Raw genomic sequence first — 18,152 nt, 5'->3', positions numbered from 1 at the left:
ATTTTCCCATATTGGCTTCCAATTTGCAGATTTCCTGCCTCAACCTCTGAGTACCTGGAATTATAGGCATGTACTCCTGGCTGAGAATAAGATAATATCTGCTTAGGTTTATTGTGAACCCTGCATATGAAAATATGGTTGTTTCCTAAACTCTAAGACTATGAACACACACACACACACACACACACACACACACACATTTTTAAGGTTCGGGGGATCAAAACCTTGGTCTTTGCATATACTAGGCAAGCAGAGTATCACTGAACTATACCCTTATCATTAAGATCATATATATATATATATATATATATATATATATATATATATATTATTTTTTTTATTTTTTATTTATTTATTTATTTTTTGGTACTGGGAATTGAACTCAGGGGCATCTAGCCACTGAGCCACATCCCCAGCCCTATTTTGTATTTTACTGAGAGTCACTGAGTTGTTTATCACCTTGCTGTTGCTGAGGCTGGCTTTGAACTTGAGATCTTCCTGCCTCTCAGCCTCTTGAGCCGCTGGGATTACAGGCATGCATCACTGGGCCTGGCAAGATACTATATTTTAAAAAGTATTATGCCACTGAAATTTTAATGTTGAAAGTATGTTGATGATTGGGTATAAAGCAATTATTTCTTTTCCTATAAATAAGGATAATGTAACAAATTATAAAAATTACCAAGATTTTGTTGGCATGAATGAGGGAAGGGAAGAATGCATAATTGGAGGGAATAAAGCTTACTATGAAAGACAGCCATCACTGCTGGGGCATTGTTTCAAAATTTTAGAGAGAAAAACTTGTATCAAATTAAGATTGGGCTCTTTCATTCATCTCTTCATGTTGCCATAATAGTGTACAAGAATGTACTCACTGATGCTCTCAAGATCATCCACTGCTGAAAAGAGACCAACAGTAGGTTTTTATTAGGCAGTGCTGCAGAGTCATCATCTGGTTTCTAACTGATAGTGAAGTTTAGTAACGTTGGTTAATTCAAAATCATTGATGATTACAGATCTGGGAAAATTCTTGTGAACTTCACAGGCAGTTTAAGCAAGTATGGATAGATCAACCCCAGATTTGATGTGCTACTCAATAATGGGAACTGATTATCCTGCCTCAAAAATGGCATATCAGTTTGGATTCATTGTAATGACCACCTCGGCTGGTATCATGGGCCCTAAAGAAGCAAGATGAAAACACAGGAGAGAAAATCTTGGAATTCTTTTTCTAGGGACTTAATACTCAAATAGAAATAAAATGCCCAAAGGCTCCCCTTTTCCCTCCAAAAAAGAAAAGCCAAGTTAAAATTTAACAGGTTCTTTACTATGAGACTTTTTTTTACTATAGGACTTCTCAGAATTGTTAATAAACATAGCCTCCAAAAGGGACAATAAACATCCTTTCCCAGACTTAGGAAATCTCTTTCTGTGGATAGTCTCCAGTCCTGGTGTGTTATACAATATGCTTTAGATTCTGTTATAATTTTAGTTTTATGATTATTGTAGCCCATCAAACACAGATAGTTGGAAAAGGGTCGGTAGGAGTTGACTCCTGATAGGGCTGCAAAGGATGGGGTACAACTTCAAATGGCATTAACCACCAGGCACAGTGGCACATGTTTGTAATTTCAGCAGCTTGGGAAGGCTGAGGGAGGAGGAGTGCAAGTTTGAAGCCAGCCTCAGCAATTTAGAAAGAGACCTTAAGCACCTTAGCAGGGCCTTATCTCAAAATAAAGGACAAAAAGGGCTGGGCACATAGCTGAGTGGTAAAGCACCCCTGAGTGCAATCCCCAGTACCAAAAAGAAAAGAGAAGAAAAGAAAAAAAAAAGGCAGTAAACCACCGGAGCAGGAATGTAATATACCAAGAGCAAGAAGTCCTCTGGTTAGATAGCATTGTGTGAGCATAAGGTAGTAATTGGTGATTATGATCATTCAAGCTGAACATTTATTTGTCCTTGTCATCATGTAGTATGTTCCATTTAAGAAATCTTGGGCACGTCCAGTACAGTTTGGGAAGCCAGTTTTCAGAAAAGATTGCTTTTGTTGATTTGTTAATTTTAATGGTGAATATTAGAAAATGCACTTTTAAATTGATAAACTTGGTTGAATCAGTTTGTTAGGGCTGTAGTAACAAAGTGCACTCGATGGTTTAAAACAGAAGATTATTCTCTCGAAATCTAAGGTCAGAAGTCTGAAATCAAGGGGTTAGTAGGGCCACATTCCCTCACAAGGCAAGGCACTAATGGAGAGTCTGCATCTTGCCTCTTCCAGCTTCTGGTGGCTCCTGCTGTTCCTTGATTTATGGTAGCATAACTCCAGTCTCTGCTTCTGTGGTCACATGGCTACCTTTTGTGTCTGTGTTTGTGTTCTCTCTTATAAGGACACCAGTCATTAGGTAATAGGACTCATCCTAAATCCAGAATGATTTCATATTGAGACCCTTAAGTAATTATATCTGTAAAGACCCATTTCCAATTAAGATAACATTCTGAGTTTCCAGGTTGACATGAATTTATGAGGGATACTCTTCATCTCACTGCACTTACTATTATGTATTTCGTATGCTTTCTGTTTTATGTTCTTTGTTTCTCTTTTACAATACTTCAGTTTTTGGGTAACTTTTAAATTGCTTTGAGAGAATGTATTAAAATTTCTGTGCTGGGCTGGGGATATAGCTCAGCTGGTAGAGTGCTTGCCTCGCATGCACAAGGCCCTGGGTTTAATCCCTAGCACCACAAACACAAAAAAGTCTCTGCTATCTTAAGATGTTGAAATTGATATGAGGCATATTTTCAGTAGGCTATATTTGTGCTTTAATAAAAGAAAAAGGTCAAATGAAAGAATGAAATTTTATAATAGTTCTTATTAGTAAGGGGAAGTTCAGTCTATTGTTTCAAAAAATATGAGAGTATAAAATGAAAGATTCCTTTGATATGTTCAGCTTTTGTTTTATTAAAAGGATGTATATATTTGTATTATTATATCATATAATGTCTTCTTGAGGATTATCTTTTTTAAAAAATTTTATCCCATTTCACTTTCCAGTTTTGGAAAAAGTGTGAGTTTTTGAGTCAGACCTGAGTTGAAGTTTTGGCTTCGAGACTTACTTGCTGTGTTAGTTGGGGCAAGTTATTTTAATCTGTTCTGTGCTTCGGTTTCATGTAAAATGTTGTTGATAATATCAGTCTTCAGAATTGGTGAGGGTTAGAGTGTGTTTAAGTACAAAGTGGGTATGCCATAAATATTAACTAGTAAGGTATATATCTTAATACATAATGCAAATGAATGAACTATGAAAGAGAAACTACTATTTATGTTTTTCCACTGAATCACTCTGAAACATCTAAACCTTTAGGAGTAAAATTAAATAGAAGAGAAAAAATATTTAAATCTGCTCAAGTATTTTCTGAGAATGCTAAGATTACTATTCTTAAAATGTACCTAAATATATATTATTGCAAGAATGTTTCGAATCTTCTATTCTAATTCCTTAGTTATGGACAGAATATATGTCCACAGTTTTGGATAAGTCCCAATTAGTCTTAAGGTTAATTTAGGCTGATGTTCAGATGAATAGGATCCAGTAGGCAACTGGTTGGTTTATGATGAATTTGTGTTCAGGCTCAAATGGATTCTGTTCTAGTATTCTTCTCAGGTCTGACTCTGCTAGTGTTATTCACTTTTGTCACCATTTTCCAGACCTGTTTTAGCTGTATAGCTAATAAGTTGTATTAAATGAAAGCTTGAAACTTTGGAGGGTATTTGGGAGAGATGAGATTATTTTTTCTTTAGTTATCAGTAAAATAGTTCTTAGAAAAAACGTGCTTCCCCAATTGGGGTTTAAGTTAAGTTTGCACTTAATCACATCTAATTGGTACTAGAGATTGGAGAAAACCTTATTAGAAATTAGAATGTGTTTGATTTCTTTTTTTAAAAGTACATTTATTTATTTATGTGGAGTCACTACTGAGGATCAAATCCAGTGCCTCACACATTTTAGGCAAGCACTGTACCACTGACCTACAATCCCAGCCTGAATATGCTTGATTTCTACAATTTATTTCAACAACTATCATAGATTTTTCTAACTTCTGTCTTTTCTGTAGACGCTATTTTCTAATATAGTTATATCATACTTAAAAAAATTTATTTATTGTTTTCATAATTATGATAAATACTGTTTGCTAAGCCAATAATATTTGGTAAGCCAACAGATTATACTTTGTTTTTTATGACCTCTTTAATTTTTTCCATGAGTTAATAAATTACCTCATCCCCCTTTCCTTTTTTTTTCTTTTCAAGTTTTCTTTGACCTAGTGCTGAATTTCTCATATCTTCTATTGCTTTGAAAAAATCTCATTACAGTGTTTCTGTACTTTCAACCCCTCTGTTCCCAAAAGCTATCTAAGGTCTCTTGCTTTCCTATATGAATCTGTTGCCTTTTAGATGTTCTACACATCTGTTATCTGTAACTTTCTTTGTCATCATTGGGGATTCTCTTAATTTTTATCACTTATTATATTACTTCTTTTCTGGACTTCATATCATCTTTTGTGGTTTCCTGACTGGTTTTGATGGATTATATATTCATTAGTAGGTTCTTGAAAGGATGCGCAGAAGTTAAATTTTGGGAGACTTTGCTTCTATAACAGTATCTAAATCCTATCACCATTTATTGTCTGTGTAGGCATAGCATCAAAATTTAAAGATAAAACCACTTTTTAAAAAAACTTCATATTTGAAAATGAAAACCACATGTCCATGAAAAAAGATTGAAAAGTATCAAGAAGCTACCGATAGGGAAAATACGGCTATGCCATGAGGAAGTTTTTAGGGGGGATAATGTAACTGTTCTGTATCATATGATTAGTATGGTGGTTACACCAGTTTTTACATGTGTTAAAATTCATAGAACTGTACACCAAAAGATAAAAGGTTCAAATTAATATGTATGATAGTTTTTTAAGAAAAAAGAAAAAAGAATTTAAAAGGACACAAGCATACAGCAAAAAGGAAGTCTTTTTCTATCCTCTTGGTTTTCCAGCTTTATTATCTCAGATAAACTACTATTTGTTTTCCCACTGAATCACTTTTTTTTAAAGCCTTTTTAAACTTTTATTTTATTTATTTATTTTTATGTGGTGCTGAGAATCGAACCCAGGGCCTCACACATGCGAGGCAAGCACTCTACCACTGAGCCACAACCCTAGCCCCCTGAATCACTCCTAAACATCTAAACCTTTAGTAGTAAAATTAGGTAGAAGAGAAAAAAATATTTAAATCTGCTCAAGTATATTCTGAGAATGCTAAGATTATTCTTAGAATATCTAAATATATATTATTAATCAAGAGTGGCACTAATTTATTAAAATTATTTCTCTTACAGTTGGTAAACATGAATTGACTGGGCATAAAGTTGCTGTGAAGATACTCAATCGACAGAAGATTCGAAGCCTGGATGTGGTGGGAAAGATCCGCAGAGAAATTCAAAACCTCAAGCTTTTCAGGCATCCTCATATAATTAAGCTGTAAGCTCTATTTATATTAAATGTAGTCCATTCATCTTTTCATCACTTTGAGAAAGATGACTGACATTTCATCCTGTTTCCTGAAAAATTTCTTCTTGTTCATGTATTCATCTAACTTCATTCATTGTCAGTTATGCCTGTCTTCATGTTTTAACCTTGTACATGTTACTGTTGTCCTCATTCTTTCCTGTCTTCTGAACACATAGATGCCCTTCTAATAGATAATGTTTAGTACTTCTTTGTTATGGAACCAACAATTGATTTGATGTAAAAATCTCAGCCTCCAAATTTCCATATGTTATCAATTAGCCTTACTAGAGGTAATGCACTAGGAAGGGGTTTTCCCCATATTCTTATATTTGATCATATGAATATCAAAATTTCAGAAATCTAATATTTCAAAAAGCCATTATCTTACTGTAGTAGGGTTTGCAAATAACCTATTTATTGCTCAGCTCCTCCTTTATTATATAGGCTACAATTGAAACGTGTTCAGATGTTTTTGTTGAAGTGGCTGAAACTGAAATTTGTTTCACTCACTCTTTTCATGTGTTAAAGTGGTTTCAAATATCACCCACATGCTGGTGACCCTAAATGCACATATCCTTCTTTGAAACCTCTTCTGCAAACTCTGGACTACTGTGTGAACTGTTTACTTTTAATCTGTGTTTGGATGTCCACAAGATATTTCAAACTCTGCATGGTCAAATCTGAACTCTTTGTTACCCTCTAAAACCTGCTCTTCCCACAGTTTTTGCCATCGCAGTTAATAGTTAGTTGCAGGACAAAAACTTAGAAAACATCCTTAACCTCCCTATTTCTCTCAGTTCCTACCATCCATTTCATCTTTTCCCTCAAAATATCTTTCTGATCTGTTTCTCAGTTCTTATCATCATCTAACTGATCTGAACCACTTTCATCTGTTTCATGGACTACTGTAATAGCCTTTAGCCTCCACACTCACTTCTTCACCCTGCTGCCACTTATCCTAAAATGCCAGATCATAAGATTACCTTTTCATCCTCCTTCAAGTGAAAGTCAAAGCCTTTTCATGGCTTGTAAAGTTCTGTGTCCTTTGGCCTGTAGTTATTCTTTTGCTTCATATCCTAGTTCTCTCCCAGGTTACTCTACCTATGCCGCCTTCCCATTCCTTGAACATGCCAAGCAGGCTTACTGGGACCTTTGTATTTTTTGTTCCCTCTGCCTGGTTCACCTCCTCCCAGATAATGGCATAGTTTGTTCCTTTACTTCCTCTAGGCTCTACTCAAGTACTTCTTTATTAGAAGCCTTTCTTGAGCATTCTGTGTAGATTTTGCTTTATTTCTGTTCATAGCATGTTGTGCCACCTGAGATACTGCTCATTTATTTAGTGTCTGTTTCCTTTCTTCTGGACTATGAACATCACAATAGCAAAGAATTTGTTCTGTTCCCTGCAGTTTTCCCAGCTCCTAGCATAGTACCTGGTATATTATAGGTGTACTAAATATTATTGAATGAATGAATATACATGTTTTAATATTAGTAGATAATGTTTTCTCTCACCAGGTACCAGGTCATCAGTACACCATCTGATATTTTCATGGTGATGGAATATGTCTCAGGAGGAGAGCTATTTGATTATATCTGTAAAAATGGAAGGGTAAGCAGTTCTGATTTAATCCTGTATATGTTTTGTAACTCCCGTTATCCCTTACTGGCACCCAAATGTCAGAAAAGTTTAAAGAGGTCTAGTTTATAACCAGTTCCATTAGTTATATATTTGTTTAGAATCATAGATTACAGTTAGAAAGACAACCTGTTTAGCCTACTTAACAGATATGCCTATTGAGCCTCATAGTGTATACATTTGCTCGAATTCACATGCTTTATCAATGACAGAGTTGGATCAAGACTCCAGAACTCATAATCCTTGAACTTATGCTTTTGGGATATATAAATACTTTAAATATGTATCTTGAAGGATATAATTAATCCTAAAAATATATTATTAAATACTTAAAGATCTAGGCTTGCTAGTCAACCCTAGCCACATTAAATTGCATTCATTTTTTGGTTTCAGAAATCTGATGTACCTGGAGTAGTAGGAACAGGCTCCATGAAGGAGGTAGGAATTAGACTTAAAAGAATTTAGAGCTGGAAGGATCATGAACAGTACCATAAGTACAGATATAAAAACTGAACATTGCTCACTCTCCATATTTTTTCTCATACCCAGGTTATCTGGTACACAAAATCCCCTTGTGAAAGCTGTGCTTAGCACTGAGAAAACAATTTTTCACATTCCCAGTGTAAACTTATATATATTATTCATTCATTCATTCATTCATTTTGTATAGCATATGCTTACTTTAATCAAAATCAAACTCAATAACCAAGTTAATTTTTAGTTTACTGTTTCTTAACATGGTTCATTTATATTTCAGGTATTCCCTTTATCTGTTTCTCTGCCCATCCCCCAGAAAAGCTCTGCCTGAAAAACTGGAAACAGGCACAAGTTGAATTGATATCTTGTTTTTTTATCTTTTTACTTCCATTTTCATTTCTTGGCCATTGTGTTTTGCATTGTGGGATGTTTTTCAGTTTTTCCTTTTGCATATTAAAATGTCAGCTTTCATATTTGATATATCAGAGTTTTATCTTGCTTTCTGAAATCAGCTTTTCTTTAGAAAGTCTGCTATTTTTTTGCTCCATGGATGTAGTAACCTTACTTGGTTGAGGATGAGAGTTTTTTTTTTTTTTTAAATGGTTGTCTTCTATTCCTTTTACTGTTTCTGTACCTTCTGTGCTTTTTGCTCATCAGTTTTTTCTGTTCATTTTATGGCCTGTCTTTTGTTCATGGCCCTTCTTAGAGTTGTCCACTAATTCATTCACGGCCTGACTGTCACTTAAGTTCTTAAGAGTGAACTACTAAATAACAAGCATATTGGGGTAGGTCTTAACTGATTGGTGGGCCTTCCTGTAGGTTGAATTGGTAGAAAGCTATTCATTTTATTAGTGTACACCAATGTCAGTAATAACAACTATTTTTTCTTGGGTCTGATATTTGCTGCATAAGATACTTCCAATTTTCTTGAAAGTATTAGTTGAGCTGTCAGAGCTAATTGGGGAAGCGGAAAGTTTCACTAGTTAATATGTTGACTTTCACTTAACCCACATGGTGTCCTCAAAGTGCCTCATTCCTGTGTGGTGTTCTTGAGGATAGACTGGTTCAGTCTTACTAGAGTAAACCATTGGTCTTATTTCCTGATAGGAGTGAATTTACCTCAATCATTTATCCTGTTTTCAGCCCACTTCTTACTTCTGCCTTCAGAAGTGTGTGATGCTTCCATTTTCTAAGCCTTTTCAGGATTCTGTGTGCTGATGATTTTGTTCTCCCCCATAGGCTTAGGTTTCACCTTTTTCTTGTTGGCTAAATCTTTATCACCATTTACCCCACTGTCCAATGTGGTAACTCCTCTTTATGACTGACGAACTCCTGTTTATGACTGCCATTTCTTCTCTTTTTCTTTATGTTTTATATACCATTTTTATTGCTGAGGTAATTTTAGTGATATTTTAAGGACTGGAGGTAAAAGATGTAGTCTGTGATGTTGAACTGGAAATATACTTTCACTTTTCTAATCTTCCTTTATATAAAATCTCTTCCATTCTTTTATACTGTTTTTGCAAATGTAGTATTTTTTATTTTTGTAAACTACCTACTGATTTTACGTCTCATATTTTGTATTTTCATATTTTGAACAGATACCTTTTCTCTCATACTTTCATTTGAAGAAATAAAGGTGTTAAATTCTTAAAATATTAGTATTTTTTCCCCAAAGGATTATATAGCACTTCAATAGTAGTTTTAATTTTTTAAAAGAAATTACTAGTTTTTCTTTTCTCTCAGATTATCCATGCCAGTTAAGCTGTGGAATTCTGATTTTAGAATGCTAATTCATGAGTTAGCATTGCATGTAAGAGTTCTTTGCTTGGAAGATTAATAGCTTATTTTTAAAATATGACTTCTTTGGAATAGGCATGTGCAAGTAATGGTTATCACCTATGTTGAGAAAGCATCATAATTTAAGAAAATATGAATAGAGAAAGTTTTAAAAAATATTTTAGTTATATAACTTTATTTAGTATGTGGTGCTGAGGATCGAACCCAGTGCCTTACATGTGTTAGGCACGCGTTCTACAACTAAGACACAACTCCAGTCCTGAATAGAGAAACTTTTTTTGTTTTAATATTTATTTTCTAGTTTTAGGTGGACACATATCTTTATTTTTTATTTTTATGTGGTGTTGAGGGTCAAACCCAGCACCCCGTGCATGCCAGGCGAGCATGCTACCACTTGAGCCACATCCCAGCCCTGAATAGAGAAATTTTTAAGAATAATTTTACAAAGGTAGTTGTAGCATTGATTTTTAAAAAATGCTTTTATATTTATGAGACAAATTTAGATTTTTCTTTTGTTATAATTAAAACATTTTTAATTTCAGGATATATAATAATATGGCTGCTTGTTAATTCATTAACAATACTTAAATGTTACTTATTTATAAAGTTGTATCCCCCATTCCCAGCGTCACTTTCTCTTACTCTTTTTTATTTTTCTTCAGAGTGCTGTCACTCCTTGATGTTACTTGACTTTTTTGTTGCCTTATTTTTGACAACTAGATTAGGGATTTTATTTTATCCATTGCTGTATAAACAATGATTAAATGATATAGTACATTGAAGGTGCTTAGTAAATATTTGTTAAAAGGAAGGAGGATTAAATGTTTCTAATTTATAGGCAAAAACATGTCTAGTTTGTTTCAATTAGAAATTGAAACTATTTGAAATAGGTCATGAGATGTAGGAGATTGCAAGCTGATAAATGTACTCATATGCAAATGATAGGATTAGAAAATTGAATTGCTGATTTGGGTTCCAGAAATCCTCTTAACATTTCTTGTTTTGCTGGGCATATATATCTCCTTACCTTTTCAAAAATATCTCATGAACAAAGATCATCTGGAAGGTTTCATGAATTTTGACAGTTTGTATAAGTTGAAGAATAATAGATAGGAGTTTTTTCTTCATTTTGTTTTTTAATGACACACCTGTACTTCTCTGCTTTTCTTAGCTGGATGAAAAAGAAAGTCGACGTCTGTTCCAACAAATCCTTTCTGGTGTGGATTACTGTCACAGGCATATGGTAGTACATAGAGATTTGAAACCTGAAAATGTCCTGCTTGATGCACACATGAATGCAAAGATAGCTGATTTTGGTAAGGATATTTTTACAGTTTCATATGTTCATTATGTTTAACAAGATAAGTAGCATTCTTCAGATGGCTTTTATGTAATAGAAGTATCCCATTTTGTCACTAAGCATGAGCATGAAAAAAGGAAAAAAATAAGGTATTCTTTCTTCATTTTTATGCGTTTTTATATGTATTGAATCAGATTTAAATGATACAAAACAAATTATTTTTGGGGGGGTGGTGCTGCGGAAAAAGCATAAAATTTGATGGCATAAAAGTAACAACTCATTATCAAGGGTTTTTAAAGAAATAATAAAGCATTTTTTAGGATCAATGTTGAATATTTCTCTGCTTTATTGCTATTTCTTAAACTTATTTCTTTAAAATTGAATTTTATGATAGTAGATAAACAATTGAAGTTGGCAGCATTAGATGGATCATATGAAAGAAGGTACCAAACTTATTCCAGCATATTCTTTTGATCAAGTATGGAAAGGAAAGTGAGTGGGATGGAATTCCTTAAAAATTGAAAGCAAGACTGTGAGCTACATAAGAAAATCTAATTCATTTCTTTCTTTCTTTTTTCTTTTTTTTTTTTTTTTTTTTGGTACCAGGAATTGAACCCAGAGGTGCTCAACCACTTTGTTTATTTTGAGACATTTTCTCACTAAGTTGCTTAGAGCTTCACTTAGTTGCTGAGGCTGGCTGTTAACTTGAGATCCTCCTGCCTCGGCTTCCTGAGCCACCAGGATCATAGGCATGTGCCACAATCCCCAGCAAGAAAATCTAATTTCTGCTTAAGAAACATTTTGATGTATTTTTTTAAGTTGTAGTTGGACACATTTATGTATGTATGTATGTATGTATGTATGTGGTGTTGAGGATCAAACCCAGTGCCTCTCATGTGCTAGATGAGCGGTCTACGCTGAGCGAGCATTCTATGCTGAGCCATAACACCAGCCCCAATTTATGAATTTAATTTTATTTCATATATATATATATATATTTCATATATATATATATATATATATATATATATATATATATATAGAACCTCAGAGAAAAATGAATCTTTGAAACTCTCTTATTTTGGTTGGCTGAAATTCAAATCAGAAGAAATTCTTGTAGATATTTTTCTCAGCTTTCTTGCATATATTGTAATTATATGGTGATTTACTAAACAGTGCTAACAATCCTGAGCTACATTTTTTGTTTTATTTTTTCCTTTGAAATTCCTTGTTCCTGAGCTGTCATGAGTATCTTTATATAGAGTACATTTCTGAGAAGATAACGATTTCCTTTTGGAGTACAAGTATGAGGAAACATTCAGATTAAAAATTACTGGATTTTTTTTTTTTTTTTTTTGGTACTGGAGATTGAACTCAGGGGCACTCAACCACTGAAACACATCCCCAGCCTATTTTGTGTTTTATTTAGAAACAGAGTCTCCATGAGTAGCTTAGCATCTTGCTGTTGCTGAGACTAACTTTGAACTTTATATCCTACCTCAGCTTCCTGAGCTGCTGGTTGCTTGGATTACAGGCGTGTGCCACTGTGCTCGGCTATGTTTTTGTTTTTGATGGATCAGAATTGAGTTAATAGAAACTTTAGATTTTAGTCATTCTACTCATCTATTTGAGATTATTTTCCCTAGCAGCTTCTATATTAATAAAGCTTACATATGACAAGTTCAATGTAGTAAACAGAATAACCAGTAGTTTAATATATACTCATTAAGCTCTAACAATACACTAACTTTAAAAGTTGAAATAACTTATACATTTTAGGGCATAGTGGCAGAATATTTGGAAATAAAGATGATATGATTTTGTTGAAGCACAGAAAATGATTCATCGCATAAAACAATTGCGTTTAATGGGCTTTTGTTTTTATTTTCGGCCTTAGGAAATCCTGACTAGCTGTTTTTGTGCACTTTCAGGTCTTTCAAACATGATGTCAGATGGTGAATTTTTAAGAACAAGTTGTGGCTCACCCAACTATGCTGCACCAGAAGTAATTTCAGGAAGGTAGTATTTGATACCATCCCACTCCTATTACATTTATAATAATTAACTTTTTCTCCTAGATTTTTGTCATATTTAATTCTAGTGAAAGGAAAGAAATACAATATCATTAAATTCTAATAAATGAAAGAAATATAAGGCTTATTTTCTAATCTGTAAGTATTCTGTTTTTAAGAATAAAACATAAGTGGAAAAGATTAAGATAGAGTACAAAGTTGGCTTGAAAATTAATGTTATGTTAAAGCATTTAGAAGAGAGTACTTTAATTTTTTTTTCCCTTGTGGGAAAAATTGAAGGTTTAAAGCTGATGTGTTTTAGGTGTAGGTAGTGAAGACACTGAAAAACATGGGTAATATAGAAATACCCACTAATTAGAACTGGTTTATTCTTTACCTATGAAGAATTGAAAGTGTAATGTAATGTGTACTTTAATTTTTCAAATAGATGGTATTTTGTAGTAGCTTTGGGTTTCATAATGAAACTGTTTCTTGGGAAATTGGACTGAAATATTTATAAAATCCTCAGATTCTCACTCCATTTCTTTAGTTAATATGGTTTGCTTTTAAATTACCTTTACTACTGGTGGTTACTGTCCTCTTAAAGGGGTACTGGGTGGTTAAACTTAGCACTTTTTTTTTTTTTTTTTTTTTTTTTAAGTACCAGAGAGTGAATCCAGGAGTGCTTAACCAGGGAGTTACATCCCCAGCCCTTTTTTATATTTTATTTAGAGACAGAGTCTTGATGAGTTGCTTAGGGCCTCATTAAGTTACTGAGGCTGGCTTTGAACTCAGGATCCTCCTGCCTCAGCCTCCTGAGCTGCTGGGCTTATAGGCAAATGCCACTGTACCTGGCCAAAACTTAGCTTTGATTATGCTGATTTTATGTGTTGAAGCTAAGATAAACTCCCAGCCCAGGTCTTATTATGAACAGATAACTACTCATTATAAAAGGAAACAGAATCCACAAAAGAGAAAATGGAATTTATCACAACAGAAGTACAATATAGGACCTTAGAAACATCGTGAAGCAGGCAAACAAGATGCCTCCATATACTTATAATCTTCCAACAAATGAATCTAGAAATTGAAATGAATAAAATATCAGAGAAAGAAATTAAAAAGTTGGTTGTTAAAATGATTCATGAATTTACAGATCTAAGGAATGAACTAAGGGAGAAATTATAGGATACTAAACAGCATTTTAATAGATCTGAGAAAGAGTCAAACAAAAATCTTAGAAGCCAAAGACTCAATATCAAATAAAAAATTAAGTTGAAAGTCCCTCCAAAGAATTAGGCCAAGTAGAAGACAGAATCTCAGATCTTAAAGGCAAGGTTGCCAGTCTCCAATATTCAGATGGTATTAAAAAGAAAAGAAAGAAAGAATCTGTGATAAGAATAAAAAAGAACTCTGGGATGACATTAAGAGAACAATCTTAAGAATAATTGGCATTGAGGCAGGAGCCAGAAATACAGGTTAAGGGCATAGATAAACCCATTTAATGGAACAAGAGCAGAAACATTTTAAAATTTTGGAAATGAAATGAATTCCCAAGATATAGGAGACATTTAGAACTCCAAATAGACAAAACCAAAACCAAAACTCTCTGCTATACTTTATAAGTAAAATGTCTAACATCCAGGACAAGGATAGAATTTTAAAAATCTCAAGAGAGAAACATCATTTTACATTTAGAGATAAACCAATCAGAATAACATCAAATTTCTAAGCAGAAACTCTGGAATCCAGGTGGGCTTGAAATGATATGTATTATGCCCTTAAAGAAAATAACTTCAACCAAGTTTGCTATATCCAGCAAAGCTATCCTTCAGAATCAAAGAAGAAATAAACAACTTTCAAGGTAATCATAAACTGAAAGAATTCAGGACTGCTAAGCCAATGTAGCAGAATATACTTTAAAAAATCCTACATGAAGAAGATAAAAAAACAAAACAATAAAAAAAAAAACAACAGCGCTCAGGGAAGAATAAATATTAGAAGAGTAGTATTAGCATGTGAGAATTAGAATTAGATTAAACAATTAGAAATAAATGAAAGTTGTAGGAAATAATAAATACCTTTCTGTAATAAAATTGAATGTAAATTTTGGTCTTATCTCTCCAATTAAAAGACAGAGACTGGAAGATTGGATTTGAAACAAGATCCAATTATGTGTTGCCTGCTAGAGATAGACCTCTCAGGTGAAGAGATCCACAGGCCAGAAATGAAAGGATGGAAAATGATATTCCTTGCAAATGGAGCTTCAAAGCAAGCAGTAGCAACTACTCTCATATCTGACAAAGCAGACTTCAAGCCAAAATGAATTAGAAGGGAAAAAGAAGACTGCTACATACTGGTATGGGAACAATCCAGCACAGATATAATGATAGTAAATGTATAAGCCCCAAATGTCAGTTCACTTAATTACATAAAACAAACACTACTTGACATAAATGCTCAGATAGATCCCAGTACAATAAATAATACTGGGTGATTTCAACACACACCTCTCAGATCATTCTGATTTAAAATTAGCAAAGACACTTCAGATGTGTAAAATACTATATAGCAGGTGAACTTACAGAATAAATGAATTATTTCACCCAACAACTGAATATCTTTCTCAGCTGCTCCTGGAACTTTCTCCAAAATAGACCACATTTTAGGCTTTAAAGCAAATGTTAGCAAGTAACAAAAAAATAGATATAATTCCTTGAATCTTATTAAATCATAATGGATTGAAATTAGAAATCAACAGCAAGAAAAAGTATAGAAACTCATGGAGACTGAGCAATATACTTTTGAAGGATGAATAGAAGAAATTGGGGAGATATTCAAAGATTTTGAGAATCGAATTTGAATAGATGCAGCATACCAGAAGTTCTAGGACATTCTGAGAGTGATTCTAAGAGAAAAACTTATAGCTATGAGTGCTTACATGAAAAAAATCAAAAAGATCCTACATAAACAACCTTGTGATGCATCTACATTCCTAGAAAAATAACAAACCAATTCTAAAATCAATAGAAGAAAGGAAATATTTTCAGAGCTGAAATTAATGAAATAGGGAATAAAAAAATATGAAGAATCAGTGAAAGTAACAGTTCATTCTTTAAAAAGACAAACAAGATTGATAAACCCTTAATCAAACTAACTAAAAGTAAGAAAAAAGTCCCAAATTAAATTATCTCATGAAAACCAGATATATCACCACAGGCATGATGGAAATCCAGAGGGTTATTAGGACTATTTTGAAAACTTATATTCCAATAAGTTGGAAAATGTACATGAAATAGGTAACATTTCTAGACACCAAAGTTGAATCAGGGCATTGAAAAAAAAAAGAGAAGGAAAATTTGTTTTGGCTCATGGTTTCTGAGATCTCAATTCAGAGATGGCAGACTCCATAGTTCTAGGCCCAAGTTGAAGCAGAATGGTATGGCAGAGGAAAGCAGCTTACGACATGGCAACAAGGAAGCAGAGAGAGAGCTCTGCTAATAACCAGGGACAAAATATAAACCCAAAAGCGTGACCCCAGTGACCTTTCTCCTCCAGCCACACCCTACCTGCTCATAGTTACCACCTCGATAGTTCACATTGCTGGATTAATCCACTGATTAGGTCATACATCATAGTCAAATTTTATCTCTGAAAATTCTTGCACTGCCACACACATGTGCTTTTGGGGGACACCATATCTTAACCATAATAGCAGCCATTCATGATAAAAACACTGAAGAATCTAGGGATAGAAGGAACTTACCTCAAAGCCACAAAGGCTATTTATTGATAAACACAAAGCCAACATCATACTGAATGAAGAAAAACTGAAAGCATTCCCTCTAAAATGAATATAGTACTTGAAATTTTAGCCAGAGCAATTGCCAAGGGAAGGAAATAAAAGGGCTACAGATAGGTGAGGAAGAAATCAAATTATCACTGTTGGCAATTGATATATTCCTATACTTAGAAGAACCAAAAAACTCCACCAGAAAACTTCTGAGTCTGGTAAACATATTCAGAAAAGTAGTGGAATACAACTGCATGACCAATATGATTCTGCAACCTGTACACTCAGAAAAATAAGAAATTATATCCCATCTGATTCAAATGTATGATATGTCAAGGTCATTGCACTGTCATGTGTAACTAATTAAAACAAAAAAAGAAAAGTAGCGGAATACAAAATTAGTATATAGTAATGATACACCAATAATGAATCCGGTGAAAAAGAAATAAGGAAAATAATTTCATCAATTTCATCCATAGTAATCTCAAAACAAACAAATGAAAAACTGGAAATAAATCTAAACAAGGAGGTAAAAAACCTCTACCATGAAATTTATAGATCACTGAAGAAAGAAATTGAAGAAGACACTAAGTGATAAAAAGGCCTCATGTGTTCAATAATAGGTAGAATTGATATTGTTAAAAATGGCCATATTACAGGTGATATACAGATTCAGTATAATCTCCACCAAGATACCAATGCCATTCTTCACAGAACTAGGAAAAGCAGGCCTAAAATTCACTTGGAAGAATAAAAAACCCAGAAAATCCAAAGCAATCATGAGCAAAAAGCAGTGCTATAGAAAATAGGGAGGTTCTGGAGAATGAAATTGACCAAATTATGTTTTGTGCGTGTACAGATATATCAAAATAAATTTTCCTCTTACGTTGAATTATAGTGCCCCATTAAAAAAATAAATCCTCTGACTTCATTTATGCTCTCTTTATTTATATGTTTTAGAGATTGTAGTATTGTAAGAATTCTGCCCTCTCAATCTGCTAACCATCAGCATAGAGAACATGAGGATATTTGCACAGGACAGCTTTTTAAAATAGCTTGGAAAACAATTTTTAAGGAATAACTGTTTTACTACTGAAAGAAAAAAAACACAGAAATAAGTTTGTTTGCTAGATTTTATACTTAACTTTTGTATGCTCTAGAGGAATAGAATTAACAGGATATATGATTATAAAAGTGAGATTTATTGGATTGGCTTGCACAGTTAGAAGCTGGATAGTCTACAATGGCTGTCTGCAGGCTGGAGAGCTGGAGGAACCAGTAGTTGTGGATTAATCCAAGAGGTTGAAGCCTCAGAACAGGGGGATCAAAGATGCGACCCTAGGCCCAGACAAAGGCTTCTGGAAACTCCCTAGAGAATCACTGGCAGAGTATGAATTGAGAGAGTGATGGAGCAGGAGTCTGATAGCCCCTGGCAACTGCAGCAGCAATCAAGAACCCATTCAAGGGCTGGGGTTGTGGCTAGGTGGTAGAGTACTTGCCTAGCAGGTGTGAGGCACTGGGTTCCATTGTCAGCACCACATGTAAATAAATAAAAATAAAGGTCCACTGACA

General features: G+C 33.8%; 1 protein-coding gene across 3 annotated transcripts in view; it reads left to right on the top strand.

Annotated features, from left to right (window-relative positions):
- Positions 1-18,152, top strand: part of PRKAA1 (protein kinase AMP-activated catalytic subunit alpha 1) — a 38,545-nt gene that overhangs the window by 6,372 nt on the left and 14,021 nt on the right. The window contains exons 2-6 of one of the 3 annotated variants that reach the window (XM_081280125.1): positions 5,391-5,532; positions 7,078-7,171; positions 7,592-7,636; positions 10,647-10,791; positions 12,707-12,794. In XM_081280125.1, the coding sequence (XP_081136251.1) occupies positions 5,391-5,532; positions 7,078-7,171; positions 7,592-7,636; positions 10,647-10,791; positions 12,707-12,794 (514 nt within the window). Of the gene's footprint in view, positions 1-5,390; positions 5,533-7,077; positions 7,172-7,591; positions 7,637-10,646; positions 10,792-12,706; positions 12,795-18,152 lie in introns of those variants that run through there. The other 2 variants (XM_081280126.1, XM_081280127.1) reach the window with 2 other exon arrangements.

Source organism: Spermophilus citellus (assembly GCF_964194105.1).
Source record: "Spermophilus citellus genome assembly, chromosome: 1".
Classification (NCBI taxonomy): Eukaryota; Metazoa; Chordata; class Mammalia; order Rodentia; family Sciuridae; genus Spermophilus; species Spermophilus citellus.
The sequence above is the reverse complement of the archived record's forward strand: the minus strand, read 5'-3'. Positions and strand labels throughout refer to the sequence as shown.